The sequence below is a fragment of the Lepidothrix coronata genome, unplaced genomic scaffold, assembly GCF_001604755.1.
Source record: "Lepidothrix coronata isolate B3197 unplaced genomic scaffold, Lepidothrix_coronata-1.0 Scaffold291, whole genome shotgun sequence".
NCBI lineage: Eukaryota > Metazoa > Chordata > Aves > Passeriformes > Pipridae > Lepidothrix > Lepidothrix coronata.
The window spans coordinates 4,991-30,674 of NW_016690471.1; the positions used below are offsets into that span (position 1 = coordinate 4,991).

General features: G+C 55.2%; 2 protein-coding genes and 1 long non-coding RNA gene across 3 annotated transcripts; 2 read left to right on the forward strand and 1 right to left on the reverse strand.

Moving 5' to 3' along the window:
- Positions 1-3: 3 nt before the first annotated feature.
- Positions 4-4,228, forward strand: FAM117A (family with sequence similarity 117 member A; the record flags this gene model as incomplete). Its single annotated transcript, XM_017837082.1, has 6 exons — positions 4-147; positions 626-739; positions 1,010-1,144; positions 1,384-1,573; positions 2,177-2,297; positions 2,707-4,228. Coding segments are annotated over 6 exons (990 nt in total), but the record flags the coding sequence as incomplete, so codon positions are not given.
- A 684-nt stretch (positions 4,229-4,912) lies between these two features.
- On the forward strand, positions 4,913-8,962 carry SLC35B1 (solute carrier family 35 member B1). Its single transcript, XM_017837116.1, has 9 exons — positions 4,913-5,067; positions 5,728-5,831; positions 5,934-6,064; positions 6,213-6,243; positions 6,556-6,713; positions 7,137-7,263; positions 7,819-7,925; positions 8,212-8,365; positions 8,597-8,962. The coding sequence occupies exons 1-9, from the start codon at positions 4,913-4,915 to the stop codon at positions 8,647-8,649; spliced, it is 1,020 nt and encodes a 339-aa protein (XP_017692605.1). The 3' UTR covers positions 8,650-8,962.
- A 3,810-nt stretch (positions 8,963-12,772) lies between these two features.
- Positions 12,773-16,705, reverse strand: LOC108508354. The gene is made up of 3 exons (XR_001878380.1): positions 16,005-16,705; positions 15,162-15,377; positions 12,773-14,775 (listed from the first exon to the last, which is right to left on the reverse strand). It is a non-coding gene; the product is annotated as an uncharacterized LOC108508354 (long non-coding RNA).
- Positions 16,706-25,684: the final 8,979 nt, after the last annotated feature.

The window sequence follows — 25,684 nt, forward strand, 5'->3', positions numbered from 1 at the left end:
CAGCCCTGTGAGTGTCCTCAGCCCTGTGAGTGTCCTCAGCCCTGTGAGTGTCCTCAGCCCTGTTTCTCGCCCCAGACCCCGCAGTCGTGGCCCGAGGCGGCGGCAGGGCCGGGCAGTGCCAGGGGCGGCTCCGAGCACCGGCGGGAGGTAACGGAGACCCCGGGCTGGGAGGGAGGGAGGGAGCCAGGAGAGCTTTGGGAACGAGCCCTCAGCCCTTGTCCCAGCCCTGACCCCGGGATCCAGGTGCAGGGGGATTTGTGGTTTCCCTCTGGGGCAGCTCAGGGTGCTGGGAGTGGGTCCAGCAGGGAATCCTCACTCTGGGTGGAGGATAACCCGGATCCACCATGGAACAGCTCTGCCCACGCTGCAGCAGCACAGGGGGATGAGGCCTTGGGAGGACTCCAGGCCCATCCTTGGAGCTGCTGCTCCTGGGATTGTGTCTGCTCTGGCACTGCCAAAGGGGCCGAGGAGGAGGAGGAGGATGGGTTTGGAGAGGTGTTGGTTTGGGGGGGTTGGTTTGGGGAAGGTGTTGTTTGGGGGGGTGTTTTGGGAGCTGTTGTTTGGGGGTGTTGTTGGGGCTGTTGTCCCTGGTCTCCTGCTCCCACACTGATCCCGAGTGTCCCAGATTGCCAAGCTGAAGCAGCAGCTCCAGCGCACGAAGCTCAGCGGCAGGAATGGGAAGGAGAGGGAGAAGAGCTGCCCATTCCCAGGGGATCACACGCTCCGTGGATCACTCCAGGTACATCCACACCCCCCCTGCTCCCTGTCCCCCCATCCCAGTGAGGGGCAGAGCAAAACCCCCCTGGGAAGGGCCCCAAACCTCCTGGGCTGTGCTTTCCTCAGGAGGATTTCTCCTCCTCTCCAGCACATTCCCAGGATTTCCTCAGCACTCAGGGAGTTCACAGGACTCTCCTGTCAGTGTTCCCCAGCCCGGGGGGCTCTGGCTGAGCCCTGGGAGCTGAGGGTGTGCAGATCCAGCTCTGACTCCCGGCATTCCCGACTCTTGCAGGACTCTCCCTCGGGCTTCCCTTCTCCATGTCCCGTCCTGAGGCTCAGCCCCTGCCTGCACAGGAGCCTGGAAGGGCTGAACCAGGAGCTGGAGGAGGTGTTTGTGAGGGAACAGGGAGATGAGGAGCTGCTGAGGGTGAGTGAAGGTCACGGACTGTCTGGAATCTTCTCCTGGAAACCCTTCCCTCCTAAAGCTCTGCCTGGTTCTGTTTCTCGGCCCTGGGGACAAGTCCCCATGTCCAGGTTTATCATGGAATCACAGAATCTCCTAAGTTGGAAGGGATCCATAAGGATCCAGAGTTCCTGCCCTGCAGGTCAAAGCTCTCCCAGGTGCCAGGGGGTTTCCTGCTCCTCTAATCCTTTGCTCCCTCCCAGATCCTGGATGTCCCAGACGGGCACAGGGCGCCGGCGCCCGCCCAGCCAGACCCCCTGGACACCCCCCTGGACACCCCCCTGGCCCTGGAGCCGGGAAGTGGCAGCTGGAACAGCCTCTCCCTGTCCCCCTCCCCATCCCTGCAGAGCCCGGGAAGGCCCTCGGAGGCACAGCCGGAGCCAAAGGAGAAAGGTGAGCATGGAAAAGGGCTGGGAAATCTGGGGGACACTGAGGGGGGTCAGAGCTCCTGGGCTGCTCCTCCCTGGCTGTGGGATGGGCTGGAAGTGGAGCTAAGGTGGGAGACAGTCCTGGGAATTTGGAGTTACAGCTCCAGGAGTTTCCCCTCCTCCATGGGGGTGCTTTCCAGGCTGTGAGCTGGGATGTGGCTTTGGGAATATCCTGAGCTGGGAGGGACCCACAGGGATCATCCAGCCCAACCCCTGGCCCTGCCCGGGACACCCCAAAATTCCCCCCTCTCCTTCAGAGCGTTGTCCAAACCCTCCTGGAGCTCTGGCAGCCTCGGGGCCGTGCCCACTGCCCTGGGGAGCCTGGTCAGTGCCCACCACCCTCTGGGGGAAGAACCTTTCCCAAAATCCATAATATCCATCCTAACCCTCCCCTGACAAAGCTCCAGTCATTCCCTGGCTCATGTCCCTGCTCCAGGGAGCAGAGCTCAGCCTCTTCTCCACCTGAACATTCCATAACCTGCAGCCCTGGGGGGGTCTGAAAGAACATGTTCCCTGTTGGATTCCTCTTTGGAAAACTATTCCAAATCCTCTTTCCCTTCCCTCCCAGAGGGGAGCAGCCCTTCTCCAGTGCTGGCCTTTGCCTCCTCCCCTCGTCCCAACCACAGCTACGTGTTCAAGCGGGAGCCTCCCGAGGGCTGCGAGAGAGTCCGAGCCTTCGAGGAGACCCTGTGAGTGTGGGGAGCCCTTGGAAAAGTGCTGGATGATCCCATGGGATGCTGGGCAGGGGCACCTGAGGCTCCTGGGAAAGCAGGGATGGGGGAAAAGGCTGCTGGGGCCTGGGGACCAGAGCTGGAGGGAGGAGTGCTGGGAGAATCCCAGGATTCCCTGCACTTCCCAGGCCTCTCGAGGGGGAGATGGTTCTCCCCTAAATCAATCAATGGGATCTCCTGAAGATCGGTGGGATCTCCTATAAATCAGTGGGGTCTCCCACAGATCAGTGGGATTCAAGGCCAGCAGCCCCTGGGTACCCGCTCCCAGCAGCAGCTGCTCTTGGCACATCCCCTGTTCTCCCTGTGCCTGCTGAGCCTTTCCCTTGGGAATTGCTGTCCCTAATCCGTGCCCTCTGTGTCCCCTCAGCTGCTCCAGCCCATCCCAGCCTTTCCAGCCTTCCTGCCCGGACAAGAACAAGGTTCACTTCACCCCCTCGGGCTCCGCCTTCTGCCCCGTTCGCCTGGTGCAGCCGCTCTTCCCGAATGTGGGATTCCTCTTCCGGGGCTTCCCGGCTCCCCCCGGCCCTGGCACGGGCCCCTTCCCCTCCTGCCAGCCCCCCCCGGCCCCCCCGGCTCCCGCCCGGAATTGCGAGCCCTGGAAGCGCGGCCAGGCCGAGGAGGGCGTCGTGTTCCAGAGCTCCCTCGTGGTGTGAATCCCTTGGGAAGGGCGGCACCGGCACCTCCGGCTCCTCAGTGCCTTGGAGGTGGGATGTGGCAGCCCTGGGATCGGGAATTGGGGCGGAATTCCCCCCAGGATGGCAGAGACTGGGAAGGACAATGTGCTGTGGATCCCTCACTGCCGGGGGCTCGTTCCTGGAGCCTCCCCAATCCAAAGCACTTTCCCAGGTTGGATTGTCCTTGTTCCCTGTGGAAAGAGCAGAGGCAAATCCCTGCTCCTCTGGGAATGAGGGGGAGCTGGGAAGACTCAGGTGGGGCTTCCCAGCACCTCCTGTCCCTGCTGGGACTGGGGAGAAGGGGCTGGAGCCACCCTTGGAAGTGCCAGGCTGGAATTGTGTCCCTGCACAGCTCCGGTCCCTCAGGGAGGGCGGGAGAGCAGCAGATTCCTGGCTGTGCCTCCCCTTCCCTGCTCCAAACCTGGAGCCTCCATGGATCTCCTGGACTTTGTGTGGCTGAGGGTGACCTTGAGCTGCTCTCCCTGCCCTTCCAGGAGCCTGGTGCTGCGGGGAGAGGGCCTGGAAGTGGGATCTGGCAGCACACACAGATCCTGCTGCTTCCCAAAGAAACTTCCTGAGCCGAGAGCCCGGATGGGGCTGGGGGTGGAGGGAGGTCCAGGACCCTCAGCCTCATCCAGAGGGATCCAGGACTCTTGGCCTTATCCAGGGGGGTCCTGGGACCCTCAGCCCCATTTGAGGGGATTCCAGAACCCTTGGCCTTATCCAGAGGGATCTGGGACCCTCAGCCTTGTCCAGGAGAGGTCTGGGACCCTCAGCCTTATCCAGGGGGATCCAGGACCTTTGGCCTCATCCAGGGGGATCCAAGACCCTCGGCCTCCCCAGGGCTGGACTCTGCAGGATGAGGAGCCGCATCCAGCAGCTCCACCCTGTGATGTGATGCCTTTGGAGTTCCCTCACACAGAGCAGGGACTGTGGAGCCTCTTCCCAGCAGGAGCTGGGAGCTGTGTCCTGTTCCAGGGGCTCTGGGATGTTTTGGAGCCGCTGCTTTTCTCGTACCTGGTGTAGAAACTCTTTATTTTCTTCCAAAGACACTTATTTTTGCAGCCATTTGAGGTTTATGTTTTACATCCTGTGAAGAGGAACCTTCCCCCTGCAGCTCCTGCCTGGTGGTCACAGGGGGGGTTTTGGGGGGTTATTTTTTGCAAATGCTGGGAATGTCGGTGCCAAGGAAACAAAATAAACACTTCAGGCATCCAAAGGACTTCTCTGGGATTTAAGGGATGGGGTTTGGGGGCAGGTGGTGAGGGCAGGGACAGCCTGGGCTGGGCTGGGGGGCACTGGGAGAGGGCTGGGAACACTGGGAGGGCGCTGGGGGGCACTGGGAGGGTGCTGAGCTTTATGAGGAGGAGGTTGGGGCTCCCCTGGAGGGTTCTGGGGTCACTGGGAGGGCGCTGGGACTCTCCTGGAGGATGTTGGGGCCCATCGAGAGGATTCTGGGGCTCCCGGGGGGTGCAGGGGCTCCCCCGGCTCCGCGGCCCCGGCCGGTCCGTTCCCGTGTCCGGGCTTTAGGACCTGCGCGGCAAACCCGGAGTGGTGGGCGTGGCCTCCCCGGCGCTTCCCACCAATCTCCACCCTCCCCTCGGCTCCGCCCCCTCCCCTCAGCCAATCGCCGCGCTCCACATCCCGTGGCGTCTCCGCGCGCGCCGCGCCGCCCCGAGGCCCCCTGAGCGCGGGGCTGCCCCGCACGGTGCCTGTCCCGGGGGGGGCTCCGCGGGGGCTCTGCGGGGGCTCCGCGGCCGCCGCCGCCCCGGGGCAGGGTCGGGAGGCCTCGACGGGGAGCCCCCGAGCGGTCCCGGCGGGTTTTGCCGCTCTCGGCCCCCGCGCGGGGCCCGCGGCGGGTCCGGCAGCGCGGAGGGCGCCCGGCGCGGGCGCGGGGCGATGAGGCCGCCCGGGGCCGGCCGGGATGTGGCGCTGGAGCTGCCGGAGCCCGACATGGGAGCGACCCCCGCGATCCCCGAGCGCCTCCGCCTGCCCCTCTGCTGCCTCGGCGTGTTCGCCTGCTACTTCTGCTACGGCATCCTGCAGGAGAGCATGTGCGGCACGGCGGGGGCGCGGGACGGGGGGCACCGGGATGGGACACGGGATGGGATACACGGGATGGGGAGGAACATGGGACGGGACACGGGATGGGATACACGGGATGGGATACACGGGATGGGATACACGGGATGGGGACACACCGGGATGGGACACGGGACTGGGAGGGCCAAGGGGCCGGGGTCACACACAGGACCGGAGGGGCCCCGGGAATGGAGGAGGCACGTGGGGCGGGGGGACACCCTGCGCGGGGGTGACACGGGACGGGACGGGGGAGGACGCGGGGGGACAGCCGGGGCACCCCCGGGCGGGTCCCGCGCGGAGTCTCCCGTGTCACCGGGAGCTGCCCCGGGATGGAGCCGCCGCTGTCCCTGCTCTGTCTGTCCCGCTGTCCCCTCCCTGTCCCGCTGTCTGTCCCTGCTCTGTCCCCTCCCTGTCCCGCTGTCTGTCCCTGCTCTGTCCCCTCCCTGTCCCGCTGTCTGTCCCTGTTCTGTCCCTGCTCTGTCTGTCCCACTGTCTGTCCCTGCTCTGTCCTCGCTCTGTCTGCCCCACTGTCCCCTCCCTGTCCCCTCTCCATCTCGCTGTCCCTGCTCTGCCTGTCCCTCTGTCCCGCTGTCCCCTGTCTGTCCGTGTGTCTCACTGTCCGTCCCCCCCAGCACTCGGGGCCGTTACGGGGAGGGGGCTCAGCAGGAGAAGTTCAGGTTCGCGCTGACCCTCGTGTTCATCCAGTGCGTCATCAACGCCGCCTTCGCCAAGCTCCGTGAGTGTCCCGGCCCTTCCCGGGGGTGCTCTCCCGTGTCCCTGCCCGGCCCGGGGGGACCCGGGGGTGCCCCATCCCGCTGAGGTGTCCGTGTGTTCCCAGTGATCCGGCTCGTGGATGGGGCGCGGGTGGATCGCACGCGGGGGTGGCTCTACGGCGCCTGTTCCCTGTCCTACCTGGGGGCCATGGTGTCCAGCAACTCGGCCCTGCAGTTCGTCAGCTACCCCACACAGGTGAGACCCCTCAAATCCCCACCCCACACAGGTGAGACCCCTCAAATCCCCACCCCACACAGGTGAGACCCCTCAAATCCCCACCCCAGGCTCTCTCCCACCCCAGGTGATGGGATGGGGATAGTCAGTCCTTGTCTTTCCTTTCCAGGTCCTGGGCAAGTCCTGTAAGCCCATTCCAGGTGAGCACATTCCCTGTTTCCTGTGTGTTTGAGGGGATTTCTCCCTGGCAGATCCATCTCCCCCTCTGTCCCTGTGCTGCTCTGCTGGGCCGGGTTTAACTCCCAGGAGGGGCTTTGGGACCAGTTTGGGACGTCCCTTCTCTGCAGTTACGGCTTTAGGAGGGACGTTTTTGGGGATTTAACCCCCATGAGGGGTTTCAGGAGCAGTTTTTGACGTCCCTTCTGTGCAGTGACTCTTCCAGGAGTGGCTTTTCCGGGGGTTTAACGCCGTGAGGGGTTTTAGGAGCGGGTTGTGACGTCCCTTGTGTGCAGTGATGCTCTTAGGGGTGACCCTGCTGAGGAAGAAGTACCCCCCAGCCAAGTACCTGTGCGTGCTGCTCATCGTGGCGGGCGTGGCCCTGTTCCTGTACAAGCCCAAAAAGGGGGCCGGGGGTGACGACCACGTCTTTGGCTACGGGGAACTGCTGCTGGTGAGTGCTGGGGGAGGGCAGGGAGGGACCTCGGGGGGGTTACAGCTCACCTGTGCCCCAGGGAGCCAAACCCAGGCCTCAGGTGTGCAGCTCACCTGGACCTGTGTGCTAAATACAGAACTCAGGTGTGATTCCCAGCTCCCCTGTCCCAAATCCCAGAACACAGGTGTGATTCCCAGCTCCCCTGTCCCAAATCCCGGAATTCAGGTGTGATTCCCAGCTCCCTGTGCCTCAGGAAGGCAGGGGGGTGTGAGGGGGCTCTGAGCTGTGCTGGGGGTCCGTGCCTGTCCCCCCAGCTCAGGTGTTGAGGCACCAAACTCCTTTTCCATCAGTTCCTGCTCGGGAGCTGCCGTGGAAAAGGGGGACAATGAGGTTTTCCCTGTGGGAAGGACCAACCAGGGGAGGTTTTGTCTCCCTGCCCAGCTGCTGTCGCTGACCCTGGACGGGCTCACGGGGGTGTCCCAGGACCACATGAGGGCTCACTACCAGACTGGCTCCAACCACATGATGCTCAACGTCAACCTCTGGTCCACCCTGTTCCTGGGGGCGGGTAAGGACCCCCTGCCCAGGGCACAGCCCCAGCCCAGGCTAACCCTCACCCTGAGCTCCAAAAACAGGCCTTTTTGGGGAAAAACCCCTTGTGCTTTGGGTTGGGGGTTTTTGTTGGTCTGTGTGTGAAAGGAGGGGTTGCTCAGTGCAGCTCTGCCAGTGCCCACCAGAGCCCCAGCCAGGCTGGAAAGGGCTTGGGACGACCTGGGATAGTGGAAGGTGTCCCTGCCTGTGGAAGGTGTCCCTGCCTGTGGCACGGGGTGGAACTGGATGAGTTTAAGGTCTCTCCCAGCCCAACCCATTCCGTGATTTGATGATCAGGCTGCAGCCCTTCTAATTAGTCGCTGTGTTGTTGGAATTTGATCTGTAGTTAACGATTGCTCCTTTCATTAATTAACCAGGGAGGTGATTGCTTTTTCTCCTGTTGTTTTCCACTTTGGAATTTACTCCCTGCCTTCCGTAGCTCCCCTCGGGGCTCTGAGCACAGACTGAAATTGCACCACGTGCCATTTTGGGCCCCCAAGTTCAGGGTTTTCCATCTTGGTGTGTCTTCCAGGGATCCTGTTCACTGGGGAGCTCTGGGAGTTCCTGAGTTTCACGGAACGTTATCCCAGCATCATCTCCAACATCCTCCTGTTCGGCCTCACCAGCGCCCTGGGGCAGGTGAGTGCTCCTGCCCTGCTCCCCACATCCTGGGCTGGCTCTTGGAGTGAGGCTGGACCACCCTGTGCTGCCCTGGGGGGTGCCTGGACCCCGCACAGCCCATGGGATGGGGTGGAACTGGATCATCTCCAACCCAAACCATCCCGGGATTCTGTAAAACCGATTTGAGTTCAGGTGCAAACAGTCGGGATTTGAGAGAAGATCCTTCGGCTTTTCCCTGAAAACACCATCCCTGGTGTCCTGTTCCTGGGGCTGGGGACAAACAGCCCCTGTTTGCTGCCCCCAGACTTTTATCTTCATGACCGTGGTGTACTTCGGGCCCCTCACCTGCTCCATCGTCACCACCACCCGCAAGTTCTTCACCATCCTGGCCTCGGTCGTCCTGTTTGCCAACCCCATCAGCCCCATGCAGTGGGTGGGGACGATCCTGGTGTTCCTGGGTAAGTCTGGGAAGCAGATCCCTGAGCTCCCTCTGTCAGGCTCCCTGTGTTACCCCCCAGGCCTCGAGTGGCCCCACGTGCTCCCAGTGCCCTTCGGCGTGTCCCCCACCCCGGGGGTGCCCAAACACCCTCAGTTTGGGGGCTCTCAGGCTGCTTCTTTTCCCCCAAATTCCTTGTTGGAGGAACACAAAGCATTTTTCGGTGCACGTGGCTCGTTTTGTGTCTTTGCAGGGCTCGGCCTCGATGCCAAATTCGGGAAGGGAGTGAAGAAAACGTCGCACTGAGGTTGGTTGGTCGGTTGGTTGATCCCCGCAGACGGAATGAACTTTTAATTTATTGTCTTGTACCTCAAGATCTGTTCAACTGGACTCAGGAGAGGGAATCAGGAGGAGACTGTGTGGAATCTTTTGTTGGTTTGTTTCAGTTTTTTGATTCTGAATTGTCCTACAGATGTAACACTTTAATTTGGAGCGTAATTGAGCTTTTTTTTCCCGTTGGTTTTCTGTAATCGGAGCTGAGCAGCAGCAGGAAATTCTTGCCTTAACAGGACAAAACCCACAAATCCTTCATATCTTTATTAAAGAAAAACAGCCAATGGCCACTCTTCCCGAACTTTTGATTCCGGTTGGTTTGGGGCTCAGCCCAGAATTCCGTGAGCTCTTTGGCGTGGCCTGGAGTGATCCCTGGATTAAAGGCTGGAGAAAAGCCCCCCTGGCCGTGTGGTTTTCCATGAGGGAGTTGGAGCAGCCGGTGGGACGTTCATCCATTGGGAGATCCCGATGTCCTTCATCCCAGCCCTTCCACACTGGAATTCCTGGTGCTTCCCAGGGAACCTGTTTAACCAGGGGGCCCAAATTCATTTTTTCCCCCCCCAGCCAGGACCTTCTGCTGCCAGACCTGCCCAGCTGAGGGGACAACAGTTAATTACAGGGCCCTGCTTAATTGGGCCCTGGTTAATGAACAGCATCCCTGCTCCGGAGGGGAGGAGTTGTTATCCAGTGATGCTCCAGAGTGGGATTCTCCAAGGGGCAAACTTTGCACATGAAAGGCTGTTCCTGCAGCTGCCTCTTGCTCTCCATCTGTTCGGGGCTTTGGCCTCTCGTCCCTCCAGATGGGACCTTGATCTCTTCCCTGAGCTGCTCCTGGAAGTCTCTCCCTCTCCCTCCCTGTTTTCCCCACCCCTCCCGTGTTGGGGGAGGCCCTTCTGCAGGGGGATAATTGTGTTTGATAGTTCCTTGGCTCCGTTTCATTCCATAAACAGCTCCAGTGTCCTTCAGAGGCGGAAGCTGCAGTTTGGGTGAAGTGTCAGGAAGCACTTTCTGCCCTCAAGAGATGAGTAATGGCCCAAGTGTTGACACTGGAGTTCAGATCCTGCAGCAATCCAGGCTGGGCAGAGGGATCTTTAACTCCTGCTGCCAAGTCCTGCTTTGCTTATTCCAAGAAGGAAGTGGCCGAGGTGTTGCTTTGCTCCTGCCCCAGCAGAGGTGGCAGAGGAGGGAGGTGAGTTTGGGAAGGGCCTCAGACAAAGCCCTGCAAGCACAAACCGTGAAGTTCTGCAGATTCCCTTTCCCTCTCTCCTGCTTCCCCCCGGCTCCACAGCCCGCTCGGGACGGGCAGTGTCCAGCAGGGGGAACTCTCATTTCAGCCATTCCCGAGGAACACCGGGAGGAAAAGCAACAAAGCAGCAGCTCCTCTTTAATTCCTTTTGTGACTCCACTGCTGGAGTCGTTGGGAGCAGCAAAACCAAGGGGGAAATTCGGGTTTTCCTCCTTGTTTGCTCCGTTCAGCCCTTTCTGGCCACCAGCAGGGCCGGGTGGTTTGGGGCTGTGGGAGAATCCCCCAGCACTCCAACTGCTGGTTCCCTGCCCACAGCCCCACTGCCTGGCTGGAAACATTCCTGGCAGGATTCTCCCAGGAGCCCTGTCAGCTCCTGTGGCTCTGGGGAGGTGAGAGGAGCCAGGCAGGGACAGAACAGGCAGATTCTCCCGGCTGTGCTGGCCCTGCAGGAGGAGCTCCTGGTGGAGCAGCTGAGGAGGGGCAGGTTTGGGCTCAGAGCCCAGATGTGGATCCACGGGGGGGAAAACTTGGCACCACGTCCCTTTTCCTTTCCTCTGCCTCGGGTTTATCTCCAGCTCTGTCAGCAGGTGGTTCAAAACAAGCCCCAGTGTTCAGAGCACAGAGGAGCTGGGATGGGAGGTGGGGGTTTGTAGAGGTGGCAGTGACTGTGGAAGGGATGATCTTCTGGTCACAGGATGGGAAAGGTGGGCAAGGAATTGTCCTTATTCCTTTGAAATCCATGAGTTGGTAATTTTTTGGTCACAGGATGGGAAGGGTGGACAAGGAATTCTCATTATTCCTTTGAAGTCCATGAGTTGGTAATTTTCTGGTCACAGCAGTGGAGATGGACAAGGAATTGTCATCATTCCTTTGAAGTCAACGAGTTGCCAACCCTGAGGGTCCATGACTTTGGGGACAGCAGGGAAAGGTTTCCATGATGGTCCCTGGACTCGGTGATTTGCTTTTCTGCAGGAGGGACCCCACCTTTAGTCAAATGTTGTGATCTCCCCTCTACAACAGAAATCTGGGCGAGTTTGTTGGAAAGAAGTGGTTTGTTTGGAGCCCCCAGTGAGTTCCTGCAGCTGGAACAGGAGCAGGGGCCACCCAGGGCCCATCTGTCCCAGCTCTGCTGCCCCACAGGACTCCTTTGCCCCTCAAATGTGCACAGTTTTAACAAAAGCTTTGTTTTCTCTGGTTTGATAAATTCTAAGGTGTCTTTCCCCCTCTGTCTCTCTGAGGTGACTCACGTTGTCACTTCAGGTCACTGGGTGGACTCACTCCACTGATGTTCCCCAGCAGCAGGACTCTGTCACCTGATAACTGAACAAACACCTGGGATGGAATTAATTGTTCCTGCAGCCAGTCAGTGTTTTAGGGAAGTGTGAGTTCCATAAATCCCAGGAACCCGGGGAGGATGCAGCCTCTCATCATCTATAAACACCCCCTCACAGGAAGGGTGGGCACAGCCCAGTGGGAAGAGCAGCCCTGGAAATGCTGGAACTGGGATGTTGTGGAGCAGCAATAGTTAAGTCACAATATGTGCTAGAATTTGTACAAGAAAATACAAACTGACAGTCAATATTAACCTTTAGTTGTTAATATTTGAGTGCAATAATGAATAGTAACATTTAAGTGTGGAAAGCACAGATTTAGGGAGCTCTCCTGTCTCCCACCAGCAGGAAATAAGAAATAATAAACTGTGGTTTAGTTTTGAATCCCAGAGCTGAGGGGGTGAAAAATTCTTAGTTTGTGGATACCTTAAAAACCCTTTTCCTTGACTGTTGTCAAGGACCCTGAAGGTCCAGATTTTCAGGGTCTCCCTTTACCAAATCACTTCACTGGTCCCTATTTTTTATTTGCTGCTTGTACTTCTCCCCCCCCCCTTTTTTGGTTTAGTTTTGTTTTGTTTTCAGCTGCTTGAGCCCTTTATGGTCGTTCAGACTCCCCTGTTCTGTTCTGCAGAGTGAATCTCACCCTCAGCTTCCAAGTCTTTTGTCCAATTATCAGCACCCTCAGCCCATTCCCACCCCTCCAGCCGGGGAGATCGCTGGGATCACACTGAGGAGCTGATTCCTGCTGTGGGGGAAAGGCTGGCTGGGATAGATCTTGGGTAAATCTGGGCATTTCTGACAACACTCCGAGCTCCCCCACCCTGCAGGTGCTCCCAGAGTTAACAACTTCCTCGGAGAAAGGGAAATAATTTCACAGCCCGTTAGGGCTGGTGGGGAGCAGCAGGATGAGGTTTTAATGAAGGCAGGATCAAAAGCATCCTGAAGCAAAGCAGCCTAAAAAACAAGAGCAGGCTCATCGGGGAAGGCAGGAGATGCTTCTGAGGGGGAGAAACAAAGCACCAACTCAAAGACGTTGGGGAGTCACTTCCTCACAATTGTGCATTTTAAAGTATAATTTCCTCTCCTAAAAAAAAAAATCAGCTTTGATACTTTTCCAATACAGGTAAAAATAGCAAAAAGGAACAGATTCCCTGCAATTAAAATCTCCAAGTCAGAGTTTTTTCTCAAGGAGGTCAAATTTATGGGTTTTTTTAAGCAATGTTTGTTTTCTCGTAAAGAGAAGTAGTTTTTAATCACGGCAAAAAATGACTGAGTTGTTTTGTGGTGTTTCGAAGTCAGGAGAGTGAGTTTGGGTGAGAAATGTGCATAGCAGGAGCTCTGAGGGGTTGGGATGTGAGAAAGGGCACTGTCCCAGCACCAGGAGGGATTTCTCCATGGAAAGGGCTGCCAGGCCTTGGCAGGGGCTGCCCAGGGACGTGGTGGGGTCACATCCCTGGAGGTGCCCAAGGCACCTGGACGTGGCACTCAGTGCCCTGGGCAGGGGGACAAGGTGGGGATGGGGCACAGGGTGGGCTGGATCATCTTGGAGGGCTTTTCCAACCCCAGTAATTCTGGGATTCTGTGACCACCAGCAGGAATTTTCTCATGGAAGTGCTGATTTGTACTGAATTTAGAGCTGGATGTGGTGGCTGTGCCAGAGCAAGTTCATCCTTTATATCTGGAGGGACACAGGTGCCACTGGATCCAGATGCCAGGCAGGAAGGAGCTGATGGATGGAGTGCCCAGGCTGGGACAGCTCTGAGCACAGGCACAGCCTGGAACTGGAACACTCCAGGGAATGTTTGGGTCAGAAAGGACCTAAAAATGGAGGTACCTGTAATTTTAGACCAGGTGGAAAGGGACCTTAAAGCCTGTCCAGTGCCACCCCTGCCACGGGCAGGGACACCTTTTGCTATCCCAGGTTGCTCCATCCTGGCCTTGGACACTTCCAGGGCCGGGGCAGCCCCAGCTTCCCTGGGAAATCCATCCCAGCCCCTCACCGGGGAAGTGAAACCCACCTGAGGTAAAACCCAGCTCAGTGAACCCCACCTCTTTCCTGTATCCTTCCTAGACCCTTCAGGATTTCTGCCTTGAGACTGGGAGCAGCCAGCTGCCCAGCTTTGGTTTTGTGTGTGTGAATGAGCTGCCTGAGCCCTCTACATTGTACAAGTTCTCACGGGTGGGCAATATTTGTCACCCTCCTGCCCCCCCAGCACTGGAGGTTCCATTGCCAGGGAAGGGGCCGTGGGGCTGCCCCACTCAGTGTCTGGCTCAGAACTTGCCATTCTGTTGCAAATTAAATTTGGAGCAAAAGGGTTGGAAAAGCAAAGCTCAGACCAGGCTCCTTTCCCTGGAGGATGCTCCGACTGCCACGGTTGGGAGCACCCAGGATCTCAGCAGCTCTCCCTCTCCTCACCAACCCTGTCAGCACTTGGCGTGCTGGCTGTGATTTAACAATTAAACCACAAAAGCCTGGAATATCAAGGATCCTTAATGGCTCCAATTTAAAACAAACCGGCCCCTCAAACCCAGCCATGGTTCTGTTCCAGTTTGTGGCTCTGCCACAACATTCCCTTCTCTTTACAGCCAGAAAATGAGTTCTGGGGGTCTCCCTGGTACCGGGAGAGGGGAATCAGCACCTTGCGATGTGTTTGTTACTGTTGCATCTCTAAGAGCCTCATTAAGTCTCCCCAGTGATTGAGATGGGCTTTGTTTAGAAAGGGTTTGTTTGGTTTTGTAACAAAGATGGCAAATCCGGGAAATAATGAAATAACTTGTTTTCATCCTCTCAATCCTGGGGAGCCTATATGAGATTTTAATTAGTGCTGCATTTTCAATAACTCTGTATCCCTACGTGTCGCAGATTCTTTCCTGGATAACAGGGAGGCAATTATGAGCCTCCTGTTTCTCAGCCTCTCACTGAAGGCACGGCTGATACATTTAATCATGATGTAGAAACGCTGGCAGCTTTCTCCGGGTTCAGCCTCTCCCTAATTACATTTCTGGAGTTTTAGTAAATTGAAAGGGAAAACGCAGGGACAAAATAATTAAAACCAAAGAGGAAGTTGAATATTAAGAAGCAGGAGCTGGTTAAAATTCTTGCACACGACTCTTCCCCAGCCCCGGGTTTAATCAGTGTCGCAGGGAAATCAAACTGGGATGTGCAAAGGGTGGCACCTCCAACCCCGGGTGGGCATCAGCACCCAGTGCTGCTTCTGAGGGGGAAAACCCACCTGCGTGGCTCAGGTGAGAGTCCCACCCAGAGCAAATGCCCCTGAGAACTCAGTGCTCTCACCTGCTCCCATCAGCTCATCCCACCCCGATGTCAGGGCTCAGGGATTGTCCAGCCCTTTATCCAGAACTGAACCAGCCCAGGGCAGGGGCTGGGCAGGGCGAGGGACCACATTCCTCTTGTCCCTGCCACTGAGGAGGACAGAACTGACCCCCAACAACTTTTACATACGGAGGAGAGGTGAAGTTCCATCTTCATTTTCGCAGGTACCCCATTTAATTTTCTGCTTCCTGTGAACAAGAGAATTTTGATCAGGAGAACGTCATAAGCTCCAAAAGAAGTCGACCCCCCTCTAAGTGACACTTGGCCAGTGCTGAATTAAAGGAGAATTTCTGTTTATTCTGTCTCGATTCTGCTTGAATTGAGAGGGGAGGGGGAATCTCTTTGTTTTCTCTAGAACTGGTGCTGTAATTTCCTTTGGTACTTCGGCTCTAAGAGGATAAACACATCACTAAAAATCCACAGCTTACGTGGGAACATAAAACCCGGGGTGATGGAAGGGGTATGAAAACAAGTCTCTAGGAGAAATGTGTGGCCAGAACAGGAATGCTAATGCCAAGCCCATAGCTCAGGAGGGGCAGTTTTATGGCATTCCTTCATCACAATGCAGCAGTACCTGCTGTTCTGTCACCGTGGGCAGCAGTTTGTGAAACGAGGGAACGAAGCAGGGTCCAAGGATTGGTCATGACTTGGATGAGGCGCTTGCCAGGAAAACCCAGGGCGCTGGAGAAAACGTTGGGAATGAAGCAGGCAATACTGGGAATCAGCAGTGGACGGGAGTGGCAGCCCAGCGTCCTGGAGCTGATGTGCCGAGGGCAACAGCGTTTTTCATCTGAGAGAATGAGGGATGAGACTGAAATATTCTGCACTTCTCATTGAAATAAGTGTGGGATGTACTGTGGAGCCTGGTTAATTCGGTTATTTGCGTGTAATTGTATTAATTCACCCTGAGGCTGGAACTGGCAGGAGAGAAAGGATAAGCTTCTCTACAAACGTGTAAATAATTAAGGACTACTAATGATGAAAATTTTGCTTCACTGGTTAAAAACCTTTACAAATTAGAGAAGACCTGTACATGGATGACATCTCGGGATCACGGGATAATTAGGGTTGGGAGGGACTTGATGCAGGGTCACCTGTGAAAGGGGAGAAGGTGTCTCAGGGCTTTATTTAACCAGACCTTGAATACCTCCAGTAGAGACTGCAAAGCCTCTCTGGGCAACCTCTCTCATCTGTGGTGGTGGTGTACAAATTTCTCATCTGGAATTTAAATCTTTCTTGTTTTTACTTTTGTTTCTCACCCTCCTGCCACGTGCTTGGCCCCATTTCCTTGCCAACCCTCTCGTAGGTGCTCAGAGGTCTCTGAGGTCTCTCCCAAGCTTTCAGTTCACACCCCGGCATGGCAGACAGAGAGGGTGTTTGCTGCATAATCCCTTTCTCAAAAAGTTAATATAAATACCTTGCTTAAGAGCGCAACATTCCCTCGGGCAGGGAGTCCTTCGCTGAAACGGGAGGGAAGGGGAGATGGTGTTCCCTCAGGCAGGCACCCCCTCATGGAGCCGGGAGGGAAGGGACGATGGCACAGGCCATTCCTTCAGTCAGATACCCCCTCATGGAGCTGGGAGGGAAAGGGACGATGGCACAGGCCATTCCTTCAGTCAGATAACCCCTCATGGAGCCGTGAGGGAAGGGACGATGGCACAGGCCATTCCTTCAGATACCCCCTCACGGAGCCGGGAGGGAAGGGACGATGGCACAGGCCATTCCTTCAGTCAGATACCCCCTCATGGAGCTGGGAGGGAAGGGACGATGGCACAGGCCATTCCCTCAGTCAGATAACCCCTCATGGAGCCGGGAGGGAAGGGACGATGGCACAGGCCATTCCCTGAGGCAGCTGGTCCTTCATGGAGCCATGAGAGAAGGGATAATGGCACAGGCCATTCCCTCAGTCAGACACCCCCTCACGGAGCCGTGAGGAATGCTCACACCATTCCCTCAGTCGGGTGCCCCCTCACAGAGCCGTGAGGGCAGGGCACAGGGCACACGGCACACGGCACACGGCACACGGCTCACGCCATTCCCTCAGCCGGGTGCCCCCTCACAGAGCCGTGAGGGCAGGGCACAGGGCACACGGCTCACGGCACACGGCTCACGCCATTCCCTTCGCACTGGCGCAGGGAGGTCGGTGCCGCGAGGCACCTGCTACAAAGTGATCCATCAAAGGAAGCAGAGGAGGGGCCGGGCCTGCCACAAAGTGATCCATTCAGAAGGCACGGCAGGAGCAGGGCCTGCCACAAAGTGATCCATGCAGGAGGCACGGCAGGAGCAGGGCCTGCCACAAAGTGAGCCGTCAGCGGCGCCGCAGGAGGGCGGCGCATGCGCGGGGGGAAGGAAATGTCTCGCGCGACGGGGCCGCTCGTCTGTAAAAGGTAGTGGGCGTGGCCTTTGGCGTCAGTCGCGCACTGCGCGTGCGCGGCCGTGAGGGGAGCGCCGGGCCGCCCCCCTCGCCGCCTCGGCCCTCCCCGCGCATGCGCGCTGAGCTGCTGCGGGCACCTGCGCAATAGTGATCCGCGGGTCGCGCTCGGCGGGGACCGGCTGGGGAGGACATGCTGCCAAATAGTGATCCCCTGCCGGTGGTGGTCTCCTGAGGGGGCTGCGGGGTCCGCGGGCCGTCCCCTCGCTCCGCTCCTGCCCCCACAGCGCTCCCGGAGCCCCTCCGGCCTCCCAGCAGCGCCGCAGCGGCGGCGGGGCCTCTCCCAGGGCCCGGAGGTGAGAGCGGAGGGGAAGGAGTTGGGGGGGGCGCAGGGCCTGAGGGAAGGGGGGGCGGCGGGGAAAAGTTGGGGGAAAACACGGAGCGGGGATTCTTGGAGACCCCCGCGCTGGGGGAGAGGGGCAGGGGCTGGTCGGGACTGGGTGATGAGGGGACGCGAGTGGGGGGCAGGACCGGGGCGGCATCGCCGGGTGAGGGGTGACAGGCTGTGGCCTCGCTGGGGCTGAGGGGGCACATTCCCAAATCCTGTGGGAACTGGGGGGGGGCTGGTGCTTCCCAGCCGGGTCTCGGGCCTGTGGTGGTGTTTGGAAGGAAATGGTGCATCATCCTGCGGTGTGGAAAGGCACATAATTCGCTTTCTTGGCGGAATGTGGGACCGGGGGGGTCGGGGGGCACAGAGCCCCCGCTTCCTGCGGGCACTGTGTGATTGATGGTGTTAGAAAGGTAAACCAGCGCTCCAGGAGTGTTTTCCAGGCTGCCTGGGAAATGGCATTGGCTTGTTCTGACAGCAGTTTTTTGGGGGGAGAAAAATAATCGAATGTGGTGGTACTTGTCAATTTCCCGGAACTCGGCGCTGCCAAATGTGTTTGTTTGTGTTCGTCCTGACAATAAGGCAAAGAAACACTTTTCTGGGATTTCCTCCTTTTTTTTTTCCTTTGCCTTTGGAGTTCTTAGTGGTTGTGTCTGGGGTGGCTCGTTGTGAAACCCAGTAAAAGTCTGTAGAATTAAACTTATTTATGCTTTATAAAATAGAACTCTTCGCTTATTAAAAAAGATCCCCAAAAATTAGTTAAGTAAAACATACAACTTGACTTCTTTTTCAGTGACATTTTTTAAGCAGCTGCCCAGAATTATTTGGTTTCGTTATGTCACTTGTTTTGTTGTGACCTGAGGGGAAAAAAATAGATTTCCCCCCCCCCCCTTTCTTTTTGGTACTTTTTGGGTGGGATTGAGATCAAGGCAGCACAGAAGTGCATTGAGGGTGTCATCCTGTCACTGCATCAGCAGAGGACAGTAATACAAAACTGTGCCTGGCAGATGCAAACTGCTCTCAAATCTGACAGCCTGATTTACTGGATGGAGTTACCGAGGTTATAAAACTGCTTTCTCCCCAAAACCACCAGGATTTGGGTGTAAATCCAGGGCAGGGAGGGGGTTGAAGTGGAAGAGGGGTCAGTGTGACACGGGGTGAGACCATCACTGAGTGCACAGAGCACAGTGAAGTGCTTAAAAAACCACTTTGTTTCTTGTGTAAATGATATTAATTTGCTGGTATTTTGACATGGAGGAGGCACCAGTTCTGCCAGTAGATTAGATTAGATTAGGGCTGATAAATCTTAAAAACAATTAATTCCTCTCTGGGTGGGGGGAGGTTCAGGGTTAATCTCCAGTGCAGCCTCTGCACAGACCCAGCCTTAGGAACAGGCCCAGGGTTTGTTTCCCAGGGTGGTTTCTCTGGGATCCCAATCCAGCCTCCAACGAGAGGGACTTACCAGCTCTGCTCTTGGCACCCCTTGTGCTCAGCATTCCCCCCCTGGGGACCTGGAAACTTGGAGTCCTCGGCTCCATCCCCTTCCCAGACGTTATTTCTGCAGGATCGGGCCCAAAGCTGGGAAATATCCCGATTTCCTGCACAGCCAGCAGCTCGTGCTGTGTCACTGATGGAGTTTGGAGCCCCCCACTTGGAACCAGCCCCTGTGGTGCTGTCCCATCCCTCCTCTCCCCTCCCAGCTCAGCTCTCTGCACGCTTGGATATTATGTAAGATCTTGCTGATTCTCCCCCAGCCTCCAACTGCTGGGGTTTTGAGGAAATACAACAAAACCCAAAACAAACCCAGAAATAAACCAGCCAAAAGCCCTTTTGTTGAGTGTTGCTCCTTGAGCCTCTGTCAATAAGCTGCTGCTGGGAACTGCCTCGTGCTTTGTGCTTGAGAGACCTGAAATAAAACGTGTGTCCAAGGCTGGGAACACCTGATGGTGCAGGAGACTGGGGTGGGATTGGAGCGTTTGTGCCTTGAGGAGGCAGAGAGGCTGTTGGTGCTCAGAAACTGGATCTGTGAATGTGTTAGAAGGTCTTTTCTTGTTTTCCTGTTGTTAAGTGTCCCTGTGGTGGTTGTTTGGAAGGAGGGAGTTGCTCAGGAAGCCCTGTGAGCAGGGACAGGACCCAGGGAACGGCTGGAGCTGTGCCAGGGGAGGGTTAGGATGGATTTTGGGAAAGGTTCTTCCCCCAGAGGGTGGTTGGCACTGCCCAGGCTCCCCAGGGCAGTGGGCACGGCCCCAAGGCTGCCAGAGCTCCAGGAGGGTTTGGACAACGCTCTGAGGGACAGGGGGGGATTTTGGGGTGTCCTGAGCAGGACCAGGAGCTGCACTGGCTGATCCTGGTGGATTGGGATATTCAGTGAGTGACTCTGGAAGTCTCACAGCTGAGGATTCAAGAAAATACATAGCACAGGTGAAATGGAATTTGGGACTTTGGGTTTGGTTTGGGGTTCTTTCCCTCCCCATTTTTAGGGCTGAAAAGACACTGAACTGTAGCAAATGCCTGGGAAATCCTTGGGAATTCCTGCTTGTGCTGTAGGGAATCCTGGCTGCAGGCAGAACGTGGTGTCCTGTGAGCTAGTCCACCACATCTGTAGGGTTAGAAAGTCGGGGTCAGGGGAGGGACTGAACATCCCAGCCCCCAGTCCCTGCCTGGAAGGTGCTGCTTTGGCCTCGGATGTGGGAGCCAGTGGGATCCTGGTGACTTCTACCTGCACTGAGTTAGGACAGTGCTGAAAATTTTATGTTGAGATCTCAGCTCAGCTTTCCTGTGTTGCAGATTTCCTGAATAGGTTCATTTTTATGACTGTGGACTTTAAAAATGGCCTTAGCCAGAAACACCTGGGGACTTAGAGAGGGTCACAAACTGACTGGGGGGGTTAAACAGGGATGTGTAGCTGGGGAGGTGTTTTCCTCCTTCCCACAAAGCCCAGGTTGTTGTATTTACCAATAAACTACCTCAAAAGTGAACATAAACGTGAATATATCCATCAGGGCTGTGAAAAGAACTGATATCTCAGAAAAATGGTAGAGGAAATGGTCTAGAAAAACACTGGATTCAGAGCTGAACAGGTGAACATTTGCCTGTGGGACTCAATCAGATGAAGAAATCATTTAAGAATATGTGTGTTTTTTTAAGTGTAGCTTTAATTACTGTCCTTCCCCACATTGCTACAGAAATCTGTTCAATAAATCATAAATCAGGTCATAATTGTGTATACAATTGTAATAGTGCTTTACGGGGGGAAGACTCTATTGGGGCCCTCATTCCCCACCACTTTTTCTCCTGGAATTGTTCAACCTCACCAGGCTGTACTTGAAAACCACATTTGCTGCATTTCTTAGAAGCACTTTTGGGCAGTAAATGAAATTCAGGGGATGGTGTTTTTCCTGCATTTAAGAGAGAGACAAATTACTCAGGGTTTCTTGTCAGCTTGTGACTGTTCCCACTCTGTCACTGGGGGTGTTTGGGGCCAGAAGGTTTGGAAATCACCCTCCAGGGCTCTTTTTTCTGGAAAGTAAGATCCCAGTGAGCTGCCAGTGGGATAAAAGTCCCAGTATTACTCAGTAGTAAAGATTTATAACTTGTATGATTTAAAATTGGTGTTTTATTTTTTTTTTTTACTCTTTGTCTTATTAATCCAACAATCTTAGTTTTGAACAGTTGGGATATTTAAATGTGGGTGTAGGTGAATTACTACAATAATAATCATTATTATTTTCAGAGTGATTTTTGTCAGGTGTGATTTTTATTTTATGTTGATGTAAGAATATTAACTTGTGGTCAATTTGACAATCACATGGTCTGTAAATTTAAATTATAACAGTTTTTCCAACCATTTTGGAGCTGCTGCAAGGAGGGAAAGAATCCAGCAGTAGTTTGATGTCTAGTTTTGGCCACACTTTTTAATCCCTAAATTGATCATTTCCGAGCTGAATTTCCATAATCATAATAATAATAATGAAAACAACTGCGTTTCAGCTGGAGCTGGTTTTGAGGAACTCGGAGAAGGATGAGCAGGGAAATGTTCCAGGAGGGCTCCCAGTGTTGGTGTGGCTGGGAAGTCGTGGAAATCGAGGCTCAGGGGGATCCCAGGGCTGGCACTGATTACACAGGAACCACTTGGGCATTTTGTCCCTGTTGTTCCCACTCCCTGGGAACCTGCTGGGATTGGAGGGGTGTGAGGGGCTTCTCTGACAGGAGCTGAACAGTCTCCAGAGGGAGGGAAATGCTGCTGGCAGGGAACTTTCCCCAGGATGGAGTTTGCTGGCAAAGAGGGGTTTTCACGGCTTTGGGGGATACCAAGACTCCTGACCACGAGGAACCTCATTTCTGGGGCTCCTCCAACACCCCAAACTGGGATAAAATGTCATTCTGGGGGATCTACCGCTCTCAATTCCGTGAGGAACCTCATGTTTGGGGGATCTACCACCATCAAATCCACGATGAAGGTCATTTTGGGGTGTCTGCCAGGACCAAGGCCATGAGGAACCTCAGTTTTTGGGGGGCTGCCAGCACCAAATCCAGGCTAAAGGTCATTTTGGGGGGTCTACCACCCTCAAATCCACGAGAAATCCCATTTGAAACCTGACTGTGAAAGTACCAGTGGTTTAGGGTTTAAAAAATGGCTCAAATGGCAGGTGACAGGTAACATTTACCCTCCAACAAAGCCAGGCCGTAAAATCCTTGTTATGATTCTGCCTGGGAGGGAGAATCTCAAATAAAAAGTGTTTCCTGGGCAATAACAAACCTTTCTTTCCCCAAACGAGATCTCCTGCCAGGCTGAGGGTTTCTCTGAGGCCTAAACTGGCGAGTTTAAATAACATTTTACCTTGGGAGAGGAGGCAAACGAACAGCAGTGCATTGCCAGGAGGGAAAAGGGGTGGAGAACTGGGGAAGGAGAAAAAAAAGAGGAGTAAGAGATTCATTTCTTTTTAACATGCTGATGATCTGCATTAAAAAATTATGAGGAAGATTAGAGGAACAGTTTGGAAGGTTTAAGCCTTAAGCATCTCAAGAGGATTAGATGGAAGTAGGAAGAGTTAAGGAAGAGGGAAGCATATGGTGAAACCAGGAGTGGTGGCTCAAAGCAGCTCCAAAATGCCCCCCAAGTTTGGTTTGCTCTGAAGGATCCGATTGTTGTGCCCCAGCGTTTCCTTGGCTGCCAGGTCATTCCTGTTATCCCTGGGCTGGGCTTGGGGGGGTTTCCAGTCCCTTCTCCTGGGCCTGAGGGCTGGGGATGGAGCTCGGGATGGCATTTGCAGCTCAGCAATGTCTGTGCTGTCCCACAGGTTAAGGAGGAGCTTTTGGGGCATTTCAGAGCATGGGAGGTGGGATGTGCCCACTCCTGGGTTTGGGAATTGTGCCCTCTCCTGGGTTTGGGAATTGTGCCCTCTCATGGGTTTGGGAATTGTGCCCTCTCCTGGGTTTGGGAATTGTGCCCTCTCCTGGGTTTGGGAATTGTGCCCCCTTCATTCACAGCCACCGTTTTGGTGTAAATTATCTGATTCAGGCCCATCAAATCTGTTCAATCCCATTCATGCCACTCCTTTATTGGGTTTTTTCCAGGAGGTGATTGACTTCTTGTTCCCCATTTCTTTGTTTCCAGCCTTTCCCTTTTGTAATCCAGGATTCCCTTCAAGATCTGGCTCTTCCTTGGGTCGCTTCCCCCTCTCCCCAGTGTTGGTGTCCAACCTGGAGCCCGGTTTGATGGGAACAGGTTGTTTGCTCCCTCCCTGCAGCCCCTTCTGCTCCTCCCTGTTAATAATTAGGCAGCTTTGGGCAACCTCTGAGCCCCCGGGAGTGACTGGCACCTGCCTTTCACCCAGAGCAGGTGCAGGGCCTGGGAATGCTGCATGTCCCTGGAATTCCGGGCAGGAGAGTGGTTGCTGTTTAGTGTGCACAGTCAGTCTGAAAACTTGTTTGATGCATCCCCTGCTTTAACAGCACCGCTTTGCCCTCTCTCAGTTCACTTGCCCTTTCCCCCCTTGTTCTTCATGGATTCCCACCTTCCACTGCCCTTTCCAAGGCTTTGAAGAATTCAGGAAGATAATGCTCCTTTCCTGTGCTTCCTTGTTTTATTGCTCCAATTATCTCTGTCCTGCTCCTCTCTCCCTGCTCTTCTTGGGTCGTCTTTGATGCCTTGCTGGTCCGAGGAGCAACCACTCCGTTTTTGAAACACTTAATTAAAAATCTACTTCCTTTACAGACTTCTCCAAGTTGTGTTTGCTGAATAAAACTCCCTGAAAAGTGGATACCCCTGGAAATTTCTGCGGGGAACTGCTGGTTTCTTACAGGGGAGTTGGTTTGCCTCGAGGAGTAGAAAATGAGGCTGTTTAGCAAAAGTAATTCTTAGGTCGTTGTGAGGTAATTTCGAGGTCTCTTCAGGATTATTTGTGGAGCTGATGTTCCCCACCTCTCTGAGGTCAAGTCTCTGCTCTCCCGGGGTGGTTTTACTGTGGATTCCAACAGCGAGTGAAGTTTTGAGCTGTAAAGTCAGGAGATAATTGGGAGGACAAGGTGACAAGGGAACATTTCCTGTGCTTCCCTAAGGGCTGCTCTGGTCCTTGGATGAAATGTCCTCCTCTGGAAGTGGTTGTGGATGGGGTGAGAATGACTCTGTTTTAGCTGTAATGCCAACTGTGCCCAGGAGAAGTGTTTGTTGTTTAAATCGGGGCTGTTGTGGGCTCGCAGGGGGCACAGGATAATATTTGGTGTTTTGTTGATATTTCTGCCGCTCCTTCTGGCCAGAGATAGTTGTGAGCTCCGGATTATTTACCAGCTGTCTGGGAGGAGGTGAGAACTGGGGGAATATCGAGTGTTCATGAGCAAACAAACCCTCCAGCTCAGCTGTGGTTCCTCTCAAACACCCCGACTGCTGGGCCGGGCCGAGCAGTGATTCAGCATCTGAAGGAGGAGCAGCAAAGGCAGCTTTTCAGGAGATAGTTGTGATTTTTTTGCCGTGTTTCCCCTGTTCCCAAACAAGGCCAGCAGCTCGTTTTTCCTCTCAGGGAATTCTGGCACGAGGCAGTGATGGATATTCCTGTTTGTTCCCTGTGATGTCACTCCCTGACAGGTGTTTGATTGCCTCACGGGGAGCTGCACATCTCCTTTGAACTGTGTTTAACTGCCTCATAAAGCACCTGTGGAAAGCTCTGACAATCCAGGCTGGAAGTGTTTTCCAAACCATAGAAAAGTCTTTAAAATGGGGAACCTTTGGAGCCAGAGTGGGGTGATGTGCTGACATTCCACAATTCCAGCAGCACCTCGTCAGGGTTTCTGTTCCCACCTGCCTGTCCAGGCCGTCTGGGAGGGAAGGATCTGGGATATAAAAGTGGATATTCAATAATCTGGTGTCTCTCAGGCTCAGGCTTTTATTTTGCCTTTAGAAACCTCAAACTTCTTTGCCATGTGTAAGGTGATTGAGGTGCAGCTTAAAATGCCATCAACTGCAGGAATCAGCTGTTCAGGCTTCAGTCTGGGCATCCCATCAGTGCCCATTTCCCTCCCCGGTTGTGATCCATGGCAGAGCCCTGTGGGGTTGGCTGTGGGAATCTGGGGTTGTGGGGTTGGCTGTGGGACATTTAAAAATGTTGGCTTTAAAATTAACTCAGCCTTTTTAAAATCCACCTCTTTAAAATCCGCATTTTTCAAATCTGTTTGTTCTTGGTTTTCATGGGTTTTTTTCCCTTTTTGTGGACCCCCAGGGTGAGGATCAAGTCTCAATTTCTTCTGCTGAGTTGTGGATACTGTTCAGGCTTCAAACTGGCGATGTCAAGGGTACCGAGTCCCCCTCCTCCGGCAGAGATGTCCAGTGGGCCCGTGGCAGAGAGCTGGTGCTACACCCAGGTGAGTGCACACCTGGACAGAGCTTGTGCTACACCCAGGTGAGTGCACACCTGTGCACACCTGTACACACCTGTACAGAGAGCTGGTGCTACACACAGGTGAGTGCACACCTTAGACACCTGTACATACCTGTGCACACCTGTACAGAGAGCCTGTGCTACACCCAGGTGAGTGCACACCTGGACAGAGCCTGTGCTACACCCAGGTGAGCGCACACCTGTGCCCAGGTGTTCCACCTTAGCGGGATTGGAGCCTGTGGGAAGGGATGTGGAGTTCAGAGGTGTCGCCCTGGCTGAGTGTCCTGCTTTGGAGGGGCAGTTACACACTCAGGGCAGTTACACACAGGGCAGTAACACACACACAGGGCAGTTACACACACACAGGGCAGTTACACACACTCAGGGCAGTTACACACACTCAGGGCAGTTACACACACTCAGGGCAGTTACACACACTCAGGGCAGTTACACACACTCAGGGC